The sequence below is a fragment of the Centropristis striata genome, chromosome 2 (assembly GCF_030273125.1).
Source record: "Centropristis striata isolate RG_2023a ecotype Rhode Island chromosome 2, C.striata_1.0, whole genome shotgun sequence".
Taxonomy (NCBI): Eukaryota; Metazoa; Chordata; class Actinopteri; order Perciformes; family Serranidae; genus Centropristis; species Centropristis striata.
The window spans coordinates 3,496,699-3,511,921 of NC_081518.1; the positions used below are offsets into that span (position 1 = coordinate 3,496,699).

Sequence of the window (15,223 nt, forward strand, 5' to 3'; positions counted from 1 at the left end):
GTGTTGGAGGTGGACCGCCTGGTAAGGAACCACCAGAAGTTGAAGATGATAGAGAAGAGGCTCAAAACAGCTACGTGAAGAGACCGAAATCCAGTTGGCAAGTGATTGTGATTGTGACAGATGCTTCTTTGAACCATGTCTAGTTATTGTCTGGTTTATCTCTCATCGCTCTGCAATGAATTTAATGCATCTTCTACCAGCTCACGGTTTTCAAACTGAGTGTAAAATGTTACCTTATTGCCCCTCCTGAAGACTTGAGCCCAATTTAATTTCACAAATAAATCAAATCTTGATGTTTCCCTCCTAAACATTACTTAGGTTTACACCCAGCATGTTTGTTACTGTTTTGTGTAAATAGAAAAGGTCATTAAAGATTGCCTTACAACTATGTCAAACAGAAAATTAAAAGTTTAAAAAAAAAAGTTTTTGCAAAAATGATAAAGATGGGAATTTTGTTTATCCTAGCAACTCTTGATTCTTTCTTTTTTTTGCTCTTAGTGTTGGAGGCGAGGAACCACCAAAAATTGCCACAGAAGTTGAGGATGAAAAAGGCAGAGCAGAGACTCAAAACAGCTTTGTGACGAGACTGCAATCCAGTTGGCAAGTGATAGTGATTGCGATTCTGACAGTGCTTCTTTGTGGAGTGACTGGTGCCCTCTCTGCTCAGATAAACAAACAACAAAGTTTGACAGCAGAATTACATCTGATGGGAAAGCAAAACTTCACCTTGCTGTCTGCTGAGAAGACCCAGCTGAGCCTTCTCTTGAAGGAGACAATGCAAGAAAAAACACAGTTGCAAGCAGAGAACAACAAGCTGAGGCAACTTCTGAACTTCACCCATCTGGAAAATGAGCATAACGCACTGAAGCTGCTCATGAATGCAACACAGTGCAACTTCACCTTGTCTGCAGAAAAGACCCAGCTGAGCCTGCTGTTGAAGGACACATTGGAAGAAAAAACACAGTTGCAAGAGGAGAACAAAGAGCTGAAGCAACTTCTGAACTTCACCCTTCCAGAAAGTGTGCATGGACAATTGAAGCTGCTCATGAACACAACAAGGTGCAACCTTACCTTGATGTCTGCAAAAGAAAACCAGCTGAAGCTGCTCTTGAAGAATGCATTGGAAGAAAAGACACAGTTGCAAGAGGAGAACAAAGAGCTGAAGCAACATCTGAACACCACCTACCCAAATGTCAACTTTCAAGAAAGTGAGCATGGCCAACTGAAGCTACTCGTGAATGCAACAAGGTACAACTTCACCTTCTTGTCTGCAGAGAAAAACAAGCTGAGCCTGCTCTTGAAGAACACATTGGAAGAAAAGACACAGTTGCAAGAGGAGTACAAAGAGCTGAAGCAACTTCTGAACTCTACTTACCCAAACTTCACCCTTCCAAAGTGTGGCCAACTGAAGCTGCTCATGAACTCCACACGTTACAACTTCACCTTGTTGTCTGCTGAAAAGACCCAGCTGAGCCTGTTGTTGAAGAACACAGTGCAAGAAAAGACACAGCTGCAGTTGGAAAACAAAGAGTTGAAGCAACTTCTGAACTTCACCTTTCCAGAAAGTGAGCATGGTCAACTGAAGCTCCTCATAAATGCAACGAACTACAACTTCACCTTGTCTGCAAATAAAAAACAGCTGAACCTGCTCTTGAAGAACGCATTGGAAGAAAAGACACAGTTGCAAGAGGAGAACAAAGAGCTGAAGCAACTTCTGAACTCCACTTACCCAAACTTCACCCTTCCAAAGTGTGGCCAACTGAAGCTCCTCATGAATGCAACACGTTACAACTTCACCTTGTTGTCTGCAGAGAAAACCAAGCTGAGTCTGGTCTTGAAGGAGACAATGCAAGAAAAAACACACTTGCAAGAGGAGAACAACGAGCTGAAACAACTTCTGAACCTCACCATTCCAGAAAATGAGTATGGCCAACTGAAGCAGCTCATAAATGCAACAAAGTGCAACTTCACCTTGCTCTCAGCAGAAAAGACCCAGCTGAACCTTCTCTTGAAGAATACAGTGCAAGAAAAGAGACAGCTGCAGGTGGAAAACAAAGAGCTGAAGCAACTTCTGATCTTCACCCTTCCAGAAAATGTGCATGGAGAATTGAAGCTGCTCATGAACACAACAAGGTGCAACCTTACCTTGGTGTCTGCAAAAGAAAACCAGCTGAACCTTCTCTTGAAGAATGCATTGGAAGAAAAGACGCAGTTGCAAGAGGAGAACAAAGAGCTGAAGCAACTTCTGAACTCTACTTACCCAAACTTCACCCTTCCAAAGTGTGGCCAACTGAAGCTGCTCATGAACTCCACACGTTACAACTTCACCTTGTTGTCTGCTGAAAAGACCCAGCTGAGCCTGCTGTTGAAGAACACAGTGCAAGAAAAGACACAGTTGCAGTTGGAAAACAAAGAGTTGAAGCAACTTCTGAACTTCACCCTTCCAGAAAGTGAGCATGGTCAACTGAAGCTCCTCATAAATGCAACAAACTACAACTTCACCTTGTCTGCAGAAAAAAAACAGCTGAACCTGCTCTTGAAGAACGCATTGGAAGAAAAGACACAGTTGCGAGAGGAGAACAAAGAGCTGAAGCAACTTCTGAACTCCACTTACCCAAACTTCACCCTTCCAAAGTGTGGCCAACTGAAGCTCCTCATGAATGCAACAAGGTACAACTTCACCTTGTTGTCTGCGGAGAAAACCAAGCTGAGTCTGGTCTTGAAGGAGACAATGCAAGAAAAAACACACTTGCAAGAGGAGAACAACGAGCTGAAACAACTTCTGAACCTCACCATTCCAGAAAATGAGTATGGCCCACTGAAGCAACTCATAAATGCAACAAAGTGCAACTTCACCTTGCTCTCAGCAGAAAAGACCCAGCTGAACCTTCTCTTGAAGAACACAGTGCAAGAAAAGAGAAGGCTGCAGGTGGAAAACAAAGAGCTGAAGCAACTTCTGATCTTCACCCTTCCAGAAAATGTGCATGGACAATTGAAGCTGCTCATGAACACAACAAGGTGCAACCTTACCTTGGTGTCTGCAAAAGAAAGCCAGCTGAACCTTCTCTTGAAGAATGCATTGGAAGAAAAGACACAGTTGCAAGAGGAGAACAAAGAGCTGAAGCAACTTGTGAACTCCACTTACCCAAACTTCACCCTTCCAAAGTGTGGCCAACTGAAGCTCCTCATGAATGCAGCAAGGTACAACTTCACCTTGTTGTCTGCAGAGAAAACCAAGCTGAGCCTGTTCTTGAAGGAGACAATGCAAGAAAAAACAAAGTTGCAGGTGGAGTACAAAGAGCTGAAGCAACTTCTGAACTCTAATTACCCAAACTTCACCCTTCCAAAGTGTGGCCAACTGAAGCTCCTCATGAACGCAACACGTTACAACTTCACCTTGTTGTCTGCTGAAAAGACCCAGCTGAGCCTGCTGTTGAAGAACATGGTGCAAGAAAAGACACAGTTGCAAGAGGAGAACAAAGAGCTGAAGCATCTTCTGAACTATACTTACCCAAATGTCAACTTTCCAGAAAGTGAGCATGGCCAACTGAAGCTCCTCATGAATGCAACAAACTACAACTTCACCTTGCTGTCTGCAGAAAAAACCCAGCTGAACCTGCTCTTGAAGAACACATTGGAAGAAAAGACACAGTTGCAAGAGGAGAACAAAGAGCTGAAGCAACTTCTGAACTCCACTTACCCAAACATCACCCTTCCAAAGTGTGGCCAACTGAAGCTGCTCATGAATGCAACAAGGTACAACTTCACCTTGTTGTCTGCAGAGAAAACCAAGCTGAGTCTGGTCTTGAAGGAGACAATGCAAGAAAAAACACAGTTGCTGGAGGAGTGCAAAGAGCTGAAGCAACTTCTGAAGTCCACTTACCCAAACTTCACCCTTCAAAAGTGTGGCCAACTGAAGCTGCTCATGAACGCAACACGTTACAACTTCACCTTGTTGTCTGCTGAAAAGACCCAGCTGAGCCTGCTGTTGAAGAACACTATGCATGAAAAGAGACAGCTGCAGGTGGAAAACAAAGAGCTGAAGCAACTTCTGAACTTCACCCTTCCAGAAAATGTGCATGGACAATTGAAGCTGCTCATGAACACAACAAGGTGCAACCTTACCTTGGTGTCTGCAAAAGAAAACCAGATGAATCTACTCTTGAAGAATGCATTGGAAGAAAAGACACAGTTGCAAGAGGAGAACAAAGAGCTGAAGCAACATCTGAGCACCACTAACCCAAATGTCAACTTTCCGGAAAGTGAGCTTGGCCAACTGAAGCTCCTCACGAATGCAACAAGGTACAACTTCACCTTGTTGTCTGCGGAGAAAACCGAGCTGAGCCTGCTCTTGAAGGAGACAATGCAAGAAAAGACACAGCTGCAGTTGGAAAACAAAGAGCTGAAGCAACTTCTGAACTTCACCCTTCCAGAAAGTGAGCATGGCCAACTGAAAATGTGCATGAACACAACTCAGTACAACTTCACCTTGCTGTCTGCAGAAAAAACCCAGTTGAACCTGCTCTTGAAGAACACATTGGAAGAAAAGACACAGTTGCAAGAGGAGAACAAAGAGCTGAAGCAACATCTAAACACCACTAACCCAAACTTCACCCTTCCAAAGTGTGGCCAACTGAAGCTCCTCATGAATGCAACAAGGTACAACTTCACCTTGTTGTCTGCGGAGAAAACCAAGCTGAGTCTGGTCTTGAAGGAGACAATGCAAGAAAAAACACACTTGCAAGAGGAGAACAACGAGCTGAAACAACTTCTGAACCTCACCATTCCAGAAAATGAGTATGGCCCACTGAAGCAACTCATAAATGCAACAAAGTGCAACTTCACCTTGCTCTCAGCAGAAAAGACCCAGCTGAACCTTCTCTTGAAGAACACAGTGCAAGAAAAGAGAAGGCTGCAGGTGGAAAACAAAGAGCTGAAGCAACTTCTGATCTTCACCCTTCCAGAAAATGTGCATGGACAATTGAAGCTGCTCATGAACACAACAAGGTGCAACCTTACCTTGGTGTCTGCAAAAGAAAGCCAGCTGAACCTTCTCTTGAAGAATGCATTGGAAGAAAAGACACAGTTGCAAGAGGAGAACAAAGAGCTGAAGCAACTTGTGAACTCCACTTACCCAAACTTCACCCTTCCAAAGTGTGGCCAACTGAAGCTCCTCATGAATGCAGCAAGGTACAACTTCACCTTGTTGTCTGCAGAGAAAACCAAGCTGAGCCTGTTCTTGAAGGAGACAATGCAAGAAAAAACAAAGTTGCAGGTGGAGTACAAAGAGCTGAAGCAACTTCTGAACTCTAATTACCCAAACTTCACCCTTCCAAAGTGTGGCCAACTGAAGCTCCTCATGAACGCAACACGTTACAACTTCACCTTGTTGTCTGCTGAAAAGACCCAGCTGAGCCTGCTGTTGAAGAACATGGTGCAAGAAAAGACACAGTTGCAAGAGGAGAACAAAGAGCTGAAGCATCTTCTGAACTATACTTACCCAAATGTCAACTTTCCAGAAAGTGAGCATGGCCAACTGAAGCTCCTCATGAATGCAACAAACTACAACTTCACCTTGCTGTCTGCAGAAAAAACCCAGCTGAACCTGCTCTTGAAGAACACATTGGAAGAAAAGACACAGTTGCAAGAGGAGAACAAAGAGCTGAAGCAACTTCTGAACTCCACTTACCCAAACATCACCCTTCCAAAGTGTGGCCAACTGAAGCTGCTCATGAATGCAACAAGGTACAACTTCACCTTGTTGTCTGCAGAGAAAACCAAGCTGAGTCTGGTCTTGAAGGAGACAATGCAAGAAAAAACACAGTTGCTGGAGGAGTGCAAAGAGCTGAAGCAACTTCTGAAGTCCACTTACCCAAACTTCACCCTTCAAAAGTGTGGCCAACTGAAGCTGCTCATGAACGCAACACGTTACAACTTCACCTTGTTGTCTGCTGAAAAGACCCAGCTGAGCCTGCTGTTGAAGAACACTATGCATGAAAAGAGACAGCTGCAGGTGGAAAACAAAGAGCTGAAGCAACTTCTGAACTTCACCCTTCCAGAAAATGTGCATGGACAATTGAAGCTGCTCATGAACACAACAAGGTGCAACCTTACCTTGGTGTCTGCAAAAGAAAACCAGATGAATCTACTCTTGAAGAATGCATTGGAAGAAAAGACACAGTTGCAAGAGGAGAACAAAGAGCTGAAGCAACATCTGAGCACCACGAACCCAAATGTCAACTTTCCGGAAAGTGAGCTTGGCCAACTGAAGCTCCTCACGAATGCAACAAGGTACAACTTCACCTTGTTGTCTGCGGAGAAAACCGAGCTGAGCCTGCTCTTGAAGGAGACAATGCAAGAAAAGACACAGCTGCAGTTGGAAAACAAAGAGCTGAAGCAACTTCTGAACTTCACCCTTCCAGAAAGTGAGCATGGCCAACTGAAAATGTGCATGAACACAACTCAGTACAACTTCACCTTGCTGTCTGCAGAAAAAACCCAGTTGAACCTGCTCTTGAAGAACACATTGGAAGAAAAGACACAGTTGCAAGAGGAGAACAAAGAGCTGAAGCAACATCTAAACACCACTAACCCAAACTTCACCCTTCCAAAGTGTGGCCAACTGAAGCTCCTCATGAATGCAACAAGGTACAACTTCACCTTGTTGTCTGCTGAAAAGACCAAACTGAGCCTGCTGTTCAAGAACACGGTGCAAGAAAAGACACAGTTGCAAGAGGAGAACAAAGAGCTGAAGCATCTTCTGAACTATACTTACCCAAATGTCAACTTTCCAGAAAGTGAGCATGGCCAACTGAAGCTCCTCATGAATGCAACAAACTACAACTTCACCTTGCTGTCTGCAGAAAAAACCCAGCTGAACCTGCTCTTGAAGAACACATTGGAAGAAAAGACACAGTTGCAAGAGGAGAACAAAGAGCTGAAGCAACTTCTGAACTCCACTTACCCAAACTTCACCCTTCCAAAGTGTGGCCAACTGAAGCTGCTCATGAATGCAACAAGGTACAACTTCACCTTGTTGTCTGCAGAGAAAACCAAGCTGAGTCTGGTCTTGAAGGAGACAATGCAAGAAAAAACACAGTTGCTGGAGGAGTACAAAGAGCTGAAGCAACTTCTGAAGTCCACTTACCCAAACTTCACCCTTCCAAAGTGTGGCCAACTGAAGCTGCTCATGAACGCAACACGTTACAACTTCACCTTGTTGTCTGCTGAAAAGACCCAGCTGAGCCTGCTGTTGAAGAACACTATGCAAGAAAAGAGACAGCTGCAGGTGGAAAACAAAGAGCTGAAGCAACTTCTGAACTTCACCCTTCCAGAAAATGTGCATGGACAATTGAAGCTGCTCATGAACACAACAAGGTGCAACCTTACCTTGGTGTCTGCAAACGAAAACCAGATGAACCTACTCTTGAAGAATGCATTGGAAGAAAAGACACAGTTGCAAGAGGAGAACAAAGAGCTGAAGCAACATCTGAGCACCACTAACCCAAATGTCAACTTTCCGGAAAGTGAGCTTGGCCAACTGAAGCTCCTCACGAATGCAACAAGGTACAACTTCACCTTGTTGTCTGCAGAGAAAACCGAGCTGAGCCTGCTCTTGAAGGAGACAATGCAAGAAAAGACACAGCTGCAGTTGGAAAACAAAGAGCTGAAGCAACTTCTGAACTTCACCCTTCCAGAAAGTGAGCATGGCCAACTGAAAATGTGCATGAACACAACTCAGTACAACTTCACCTTGCTGTCTGCAGAAAAAACCCAGTTGAACCTGCTCTTGAAGAACACATTGGAAGAAAAGACACAGTTGCAAGAGGAGAACAAAGAGCTGAAGCAACATCTGAACACCACTAACCCAAACTTCACCCTTCCAAAGTGTGGCCAACTGAAGCTGCTCATGAATGCAACAAGGTACAACTTCACCTTGTTGTCTGCAGAGAAAACCAAGCTGAGTCTGGTCTTGAAGGAGACAATGCAAGAAAAGACACAGTTGCAAGAGGAGAACAAAGAGCTGAAGCAACTTCTGAACCTCACCATTCCAGAAAATGAGTATGGCCAACTGAAGCAGCTCATAAATGCAACAAAGTGCAACTTCACCTTGCTCTCTGCAGAAAAGACCCAGCTGAACCTTCTCTTGAAGAACACAGTGCAAGAAAAGAGACAGCTGCAGGTGGAAAACAAAGAGCTGAAGCAACTTCTGATCTTCACCCATCCAGAAAATGTGCATGGAGAATTGAAGCTGCTCATGAACACAACAAGGTGCAACCTTACCTTGATGTCTGCAAAAGAAAACCAGCTGAGCCTGCTGTTGAAGAATGCATTGGAAGAAAAGACACAGTTGCAAGAGGAGAACAAAGAGCTGAAGCAACTTGTGAACTCCACTTACCCAAACTTCACCCTCCCAAAGTGTGGCCAACTGAAAATCCTAATGAATGCAGCAAGGTACAACTTCACCTTGTTGTCTGCAGAGAAAACCAAGCTGAGCCTGGTCTTGAAGGAGACAATGCAAGAAAAAACACAGTTGCTGGAGGAGTACAAAGAGCTAAAGCAACTTCTGAAGTCTACTTACCCAAACTTCACCCTTCCAAAGTGTGGCCAACTGAAGCTGCTCATGAACGCAACACGTTACAACTTCACCTTGTTGTCTGCTGAAAAGACCCAGCTGAGCCTGCTGTTGAAGAACATGGTGCAAGAAAAGACACAGTTGCAAGAGGAGAACAAAGAGCTGAAGCAACTTCTGAACCTCACCATTCCAGAAAATGAGTATGGCCAACTGAAGCAGCTCATAAATGCAACAAAGTGCAACTTCACCTTGCTCTCTGCAGAAAAGACCCAGCTGAACCTTCTCTTGAAGAACACAGTGCAAGAAAAGAGAAGGCTGCAGGTGGAAAACAAAGAGCTGAAGCAACTTCTAATCTTCACCCATCCAGAAAATGTGCATGAAGAATTGAAGCTGCTCATGAACACAACAAGGTGCAACCTTACCTTGATGTCTGCAAAAGAAAACCAGCTGAACCTGCTGTTGAAGAATGCATTGGAAGAAAAGACACAGTTGCAAGAGGAGAACAAAGAGCTGAAGCAACTTGTGAACTCCACTTACCCAAACTTCACCCTTCCAAAGTGTGGCCAACTGAAGCTCCTTATGAATGCAGCAAGATACAACTTCACCTTGTTGTTTGCAGAGAAAACCAAGCTGAGCCTGGTCTTGAAGGAGACAATGCAAGAAAAAACACACTTGCAAGAGGAGAACAAAGAGCTGAAGCAACTTCTGAACTACACCCTTCCAGAAAATGTGCATGGACAATTGAAGCTGCTCATGAACACAACAAGGTGCAACCTTACCTTGGTGTCTGCAAAAGAAAACCAGCTGAACCTGCTCTTGAAGAATGCATTGGAAGAAAAGACACAGTTGCAAAAGGAAAACAAAGAGCTGAAGCAACATCTAAACACCACTTACCCAAATGCCAACTTTCCAGAACGTGAGCATGGCCAACTGAAGCTACTCGTGAATGCAACGAGGTACAACTTCACCTTGTTGTCTGCAGCGAAAACCGAGCTGAGCCTGCTCTTGAAGGAGACAATGCAAGAAAAGACACAGCTGCAGTTGGAAAACAAAAAGCTGAAGCAACTTCTGAACTTCACCCTTCCAGAAAGTGAGCATGGCCAACTGAAGATGTGCATGAACACAAGTCAGTACAACTTCACCTTGTTGTCTGCAGAAAAAACCCAGTTGAACCTGTTCTTGAAGAGTGCATTGGAAGAAAAGACACAGTTGCAAGAGGAGAACAAAGAGCTGAAGCAACTTGTGAACTCCACTTACCCAAACTTCACCCTTCCAAAGTGTGGACAACTGAAGCTGCTCATGAACGCAACACGTTACAACTTTACCTTGTTGTCTGGTGAAAAAACCCAGCTGAGCCTGCTGTTGAAGAACACGATGCAAGAAAAGACACAGCTGCAGTTGGAAAACAAAGAGCTGAAGCAACTTCTGAACTTCACCCTTCCAGAAAATGTGCATGGACAATTGAAGCTGCTCATGAACACAACAAGGTGCAACCTTACCTTGGTGTCTGCAAAAGAAAACCAGCTGAACCTGCTGTTGAAGAATGCATTGGAAGAAAAGACACAGTTGCAAGAGGAGAACAAAGAGCTGAAGCAACTTCTGAACTCCACTTACCCAAACTTCACCCTTCCAAAGTGTGGCCAACTGAAGCTCCTCATGAATGCAACAAGGTACAACTTCACCTTGTTGTCTGCAGAGAAAACCAAGCTGAGTCTGGTCTTAAAGGAGACAATGCAAGAAAAAACACAGTTGCAAGAGGAAAACAAAGAGCTGAAGCATCTTCTGAACTTCACTCTTCCAGAAAATGTCCATGGCCAACTGAAGCTGTTCATGAACACAACTCCTTGCAACTTCACCTTGCTGTCTGCAGAATTGAAGATGTTCATGAACACAACTCCGTGCAACTTCACTTTGCTGTCTGCAGAAAAAACCCAGTTGAACCTGCTCTTGAAGAACGCATTGGGAGAAAAGACACAGTTGCAAGAGGAGAACAAAGAGCTGAAGCAACTTCTGACAAGGTACAACCTTACCTTGCAGACTGCAAAAGAAAACCAGCTGAACCAGCTCTTGCTCTTGGAAGAAAAAACACAGTTGCAAGAGGAGAACAGAGAGCTGAAGCAGCTTCTGAACTCCACTTGCCCAAACGTCACCTTTCCAGAAAGTAACTGTGGCCAACTGAAGCTACTCATGAAGGCAATACATTACAACTTCACCTTGTTGTCTGCAGAAAATACCCAGCTGAGCCTGCTCTGGAAAGACACAATGCAAGAAAAGACACAGCTGCAGGTGGAGAACAATGAGATGAAACAACTTCTAGACTCCACTTACCCAGACTTCAACCTTCTAGAAATCAAGTATGGCCAACTGAAGCTGCTCCTGAAGAACACAATGCAAGAAAAGACACAGCTGCAGGTGGAAAACAAAGAGTTGAAGCATCTTCTGAACTACACTTACCAAAATCCCACAATCTCTGGAAATGAATATGACAGGCTGCACATGCTCATGAACACAACACAGTACAACTTCACCTTGTTGTCTGCAGAGAAATCCGAGCTGATCCTGCTCTTGAAGGAGACAATGCAAGAAAAGACACAGTTGCAAGAGGAGAACAAAGAGCTGAAGCAACTTCTGAACTCCACTAACCCAAACTTCACCCTTCCAAAGTGTGGCCAACTGAAGCTGCTCATGAACGCAACACGTTACAACTTCACCTTGTTGTCTGCTGAAAAGACCAAACTGAGCCGGCTGTTGGAGAACACGATGCAAGAAAAGACACAGTTGCAAGTGCAGAACAAAGACATGAAGCAACGTCTGCAAGTTTGCTATCAAAACTTTACCTTTCTGGAAAGTGAGTATGGCCAACTAAACCTTCTCATGCTCGCAACACAGTACAACTTCACCTTGTTGTCTGCAGAAAAAAGCCAGCTGAGCCTCCTTCTAAAGAACACGATGCAAGATAAAAATGAGCTGAGCCTGCTCTTGAAGGACACTTTGGAAGAAACAACACAGTTGCAAGAGAAGAACCAAGAGCTGAAGCAACGTCTAATAATCTGTTATCAAAACTTTACCATTCTGGAAAGTGAGCATGGCCAACTGAAACTGGAAATAAATGCAACACAGTCCAACTTCACCTTGTTGTCTGCTGAAAAAACCCAGCAGAACCTGCTCTTGACGGACGCAATGCAAGAAAAAACACTTTTGCAAGTGCAAAACAAAGGCCAGAAGAAACTTCTGCAAATTTGCTATCAAAACTTTACCCTTCTGGAAAGTGAATATGACCATCTAAACCTTCTCATGCATGCAACACAGAACAACTTCACCTTGTTGTCTGCAGAAAAGACCCATCTGAACCTTCTCTTGAAGAACACAGAGCAAGAGAAAACCCAACTGAACCTGCTGTTGAAAGACACATTGAAAGAAAAAACACAGTTGCAAGATGAGAAAACTAAGCTGGAGCAACTTCTGAACACCAACTATCAAAAATTAACCCTTCTGGAAAGTGAGCATGGCCAACTGAAGCTGGTAATAAATGCAACACAGTCCAACTTCACCTTGTTGTCTGCAGAAAAAACTCAGCTGAACCTGCTCTTGAAGGACACATTGCAAGAAAAAACCCTTTTGCTCGAGCAAAACAAAGACCTGAAGCAACTTCTGAACCACACTTCTCAAAAACTCACCCTTCTGGAAAGTGAGTGTGGCCAACTGAAGCTGGTAATGAACGCAACACAGTACAACTTCACCTTGTTGTCTGCAAAAAAAAGCCACCTGAACCAGCTTCTAAAGAACACGATGCAAGACAAAAATGAGCTGAGCCTGCTCTTGAAGGATACTTTGGAAGAAACAACACAGTTGCAAGAGAAGAACCAAGAGTTGAAGCAACGTCTGATAATCTGTTATCAAAACTTTACCATTCTGGAAAGTGAGCATGGCCAACTGAAACTGGAAATAAATGCAACACAGTCCAACTTCACCTTGTTGTCTGCTGAAAAAAACCAGCAGAACCTGGTCTTAAAGGACACAATGCAAGAAAAAACACTTTTGCAAATGCAGAACAAAGGCCAGAAGAAACTTCTGCAAATTTGCTATCAAAACTTTAGCCTTCTGGAAAGTGAATATGACCAACTAAACCTTCTCATGCATGCAACACAGAACAACTTCACCTTGTTGTCTGCAGAAAAGACCCATCTGAACCTTCTCTTGAAGGACACAGAGCAAGAGAAAACCCAACTGAACCTGCTGTTGAAAGACACATTGCAAGACAAAACCCAACTGAACCTGCTGTTGAAAGACACATTGAAAGAAAAAACACAGTTGCAAGATGAGAAAAGTGAGCTGGAGCAAGTTCTGAACACCAACTATCAAAAATTAACCCTTCTGGAAAGTGAGTATGGGCAACTGAACCTGCTCATGCATGCAATACAGTCCAATTTCTCATTGTTGTCTGCTAAAAAAACCCAATTGCAAGAGGAGAACAAAGAGCTGGAGCAACTTCTGAACACCAACTATCAACAATTAACCCGTCTGGAAAGTGAGTGTGGCCAACTGAAGCTAGTAATAAACGCAACACGTTACAACGTCACCTTGTTGTCTGCAGAAAAAAAACAGCTGAACCTTCTCTTGAAGAACACAGAGCAAGAGAAAACCCAACTGAACCTGCTGTTGAAAGACACATTGAAAGAAAAAACGCAGTTGCAAGATGAAAAAAGTGAGCTGGAGCAACTTCTGAACACCAACTATCAGAAATTAACCCTTCTGGAAAGTGAGCATGGACAACTGAAGCTAGTAATAGACGCAACACGTTACAACTATACCTTGTTGTCTGCAGAAAAAAAACAGCTGAACCTTCTCTTGAAGAACACAGAGCAAGAGAAAACCCAACTGAACCTGCTGTTGAAAGACACGGAGCAAGAAAAAAGCCAGCTGAACCTGCTGTTGAAAGACACATTGAAAGAAAAAACGCAGTTGCAAGATGAGAAAAGTGAGCTGGAGCAACTTCTGAACACCAACTATCAAAAATTAGCCCTTCTGGAAAGTGAGCATGGCCAACTGAAGCTAGTAATAGACGCAACACGTTACAACGTCACCTTGTTGTCTGCAGAAAAAAAACAGCTGAACCTTCTCTTGAAGAACACAGAGCAAGAGAAAACCCAACTGAACCTGCTGCTGAAAGACACGGAGCAAGAAAAAACCCAACTGAACCTGCTGTTGAAAGACACATTGAAAGAAACAACGCAGTTGCAAGATGAGAAAAGTGAGCTGGAGCAACTTCTGAACACCAACTATCAAAAATTAACCCTTCTGGAAAGTGAGCATGGCCAACTGAAGCTAGTAATAGACGCAACACGTTACAACTATACCTTGTTGTCTGCAGAAAAAACCCAGCTGAGCCTGCTTTTAAAGAACACAACGCAAGAAAGAACACAGTTGCAAGAGGAGAACAAAGAGCTGGACAAATTTCTAACTTCTATGCAGGACAAGTATAACCTCGTGGTGGAGGATAACAGAGAACTGGAACTGCTTCTGAACAAATCAATGAGCATCATCCACGTGATGTCTGCAGAAAGCAAAAACCTGCAGCTGCAGTTAAGCAATGAACAACAAACCTCCATGCAGCTGCAAGCAGAAAATCAACACAAGCGTTCAATCCTCTTCTCCCACAGACTGTCCTTCCTCTGGAGATACTGCGACAAGGACACGCTGCAGTGTTCTCGCTGCCTGCCCGGCTGGACGGAGTACGATTCACGCTGCTTCTTCCACTCCCGGGACACACAGAAGTGGGAAAATGCTCGCAGGACGTGTATTGACGTGGGGGGAGACCTGGCTGTTGTTTTGAATGCCCAAGACCAGGCATTCTTGACCAACATGACCTTTCAGTATGTAAAGAATAACCCTAATGATCTCGTCCACTCAGTGTGGATCGGGTTGCAGGACATGGTGAAGGAGGGCTCCCACGTGTGGATCAATGGCAAGAGAGTCCATAAAAATCTTATTTACTGGAGGGACAAGGAGCCGAATAATGCCATAGCTGAATGGGACAAAGAGCGGCTAGGACAGGACTGTGTTGGGATTGTCCCGCCAAAACAAATCGGAGTCAAGAATTGGTTAAAATCCTGGGATGACGTTGTCTGTGTTGGCAAACGCCACTACCTGTGTGAGACCATGGCGCTCATTCTGACCTGACAGACAGCAATGAAGATGTAGGATGTCGGCGTTTGTCGGTGAAGATGTGGAGGGACAATTAAATATTAATAAGTGTACATAATAACAATGGTTACATAATAAATGTCGTTTTCTTTTTAAATAAATGTCTTGGGAAGTGATTTTTAACCCTCTGGAGTCCATGAAAGCAGCTGAACATGACTTCTTCATGACATGAAGACATAAAAATGAAGCAACATTGAGTTTTGCCATCAGCTTCCCTCTAAAGTTCTGGCTTGAAACTCCATACCAGATTTTTTAAAAATTATATTCAGCCAAGTAAAACCAGAGATAATGTCAAATATATTTAGTATAAAAATATAGAACTAGATATTATCCTCATTTTACCTGTTATATGTTATATTTGCAACCTTTGTTCATATTTGAAACATGTACATTTCTGTGTGTGAAACATAATTTTCAAGATCAGATTTTACGTTTTCCTTTGTT

At 43.7% G+C, this 15,223-nt stretch overlaps 1 protein-coding gene across 2 annotated transcripts; it reads left to right on the plus strand.

Moving 5' to 3' along the window:
* The first annotated feature begins 564 nt into the window (after positions 1-564).
* Positions 565-14,868, plus strand: LOC131991307 (golgin subfamily B member 1-like). 2 transcript variants are annotated; one of them, XM_059356667.1, is made up of 3 exons: positions 565-8,314; positions 8,498-13,459; positions 13,502-14,868. In XM_059356667.1, exons 1-3 carry the CDS (start codon positions 707-709, stop codon positions 14,753-14,755), a joined length of 13,824 nt encoding a protein of 4,607 aa, XP_059212650.1. In that variant the 5' UTR covers positions 565-706; the 3' UTR covers positions 14,756-14,868. The 2 variants fall into 2 exon arrangements, with proteins under 2 accessions (XP_059212650.1, XP_059212658.1); XM_059356675.1 differs by having other exon boundaries at positions 8,498-12,808; positions 12,851-14,868.
* The last annotated feature ends 355 nt before the right edge of the window (positions 14,869-15,223 follow it).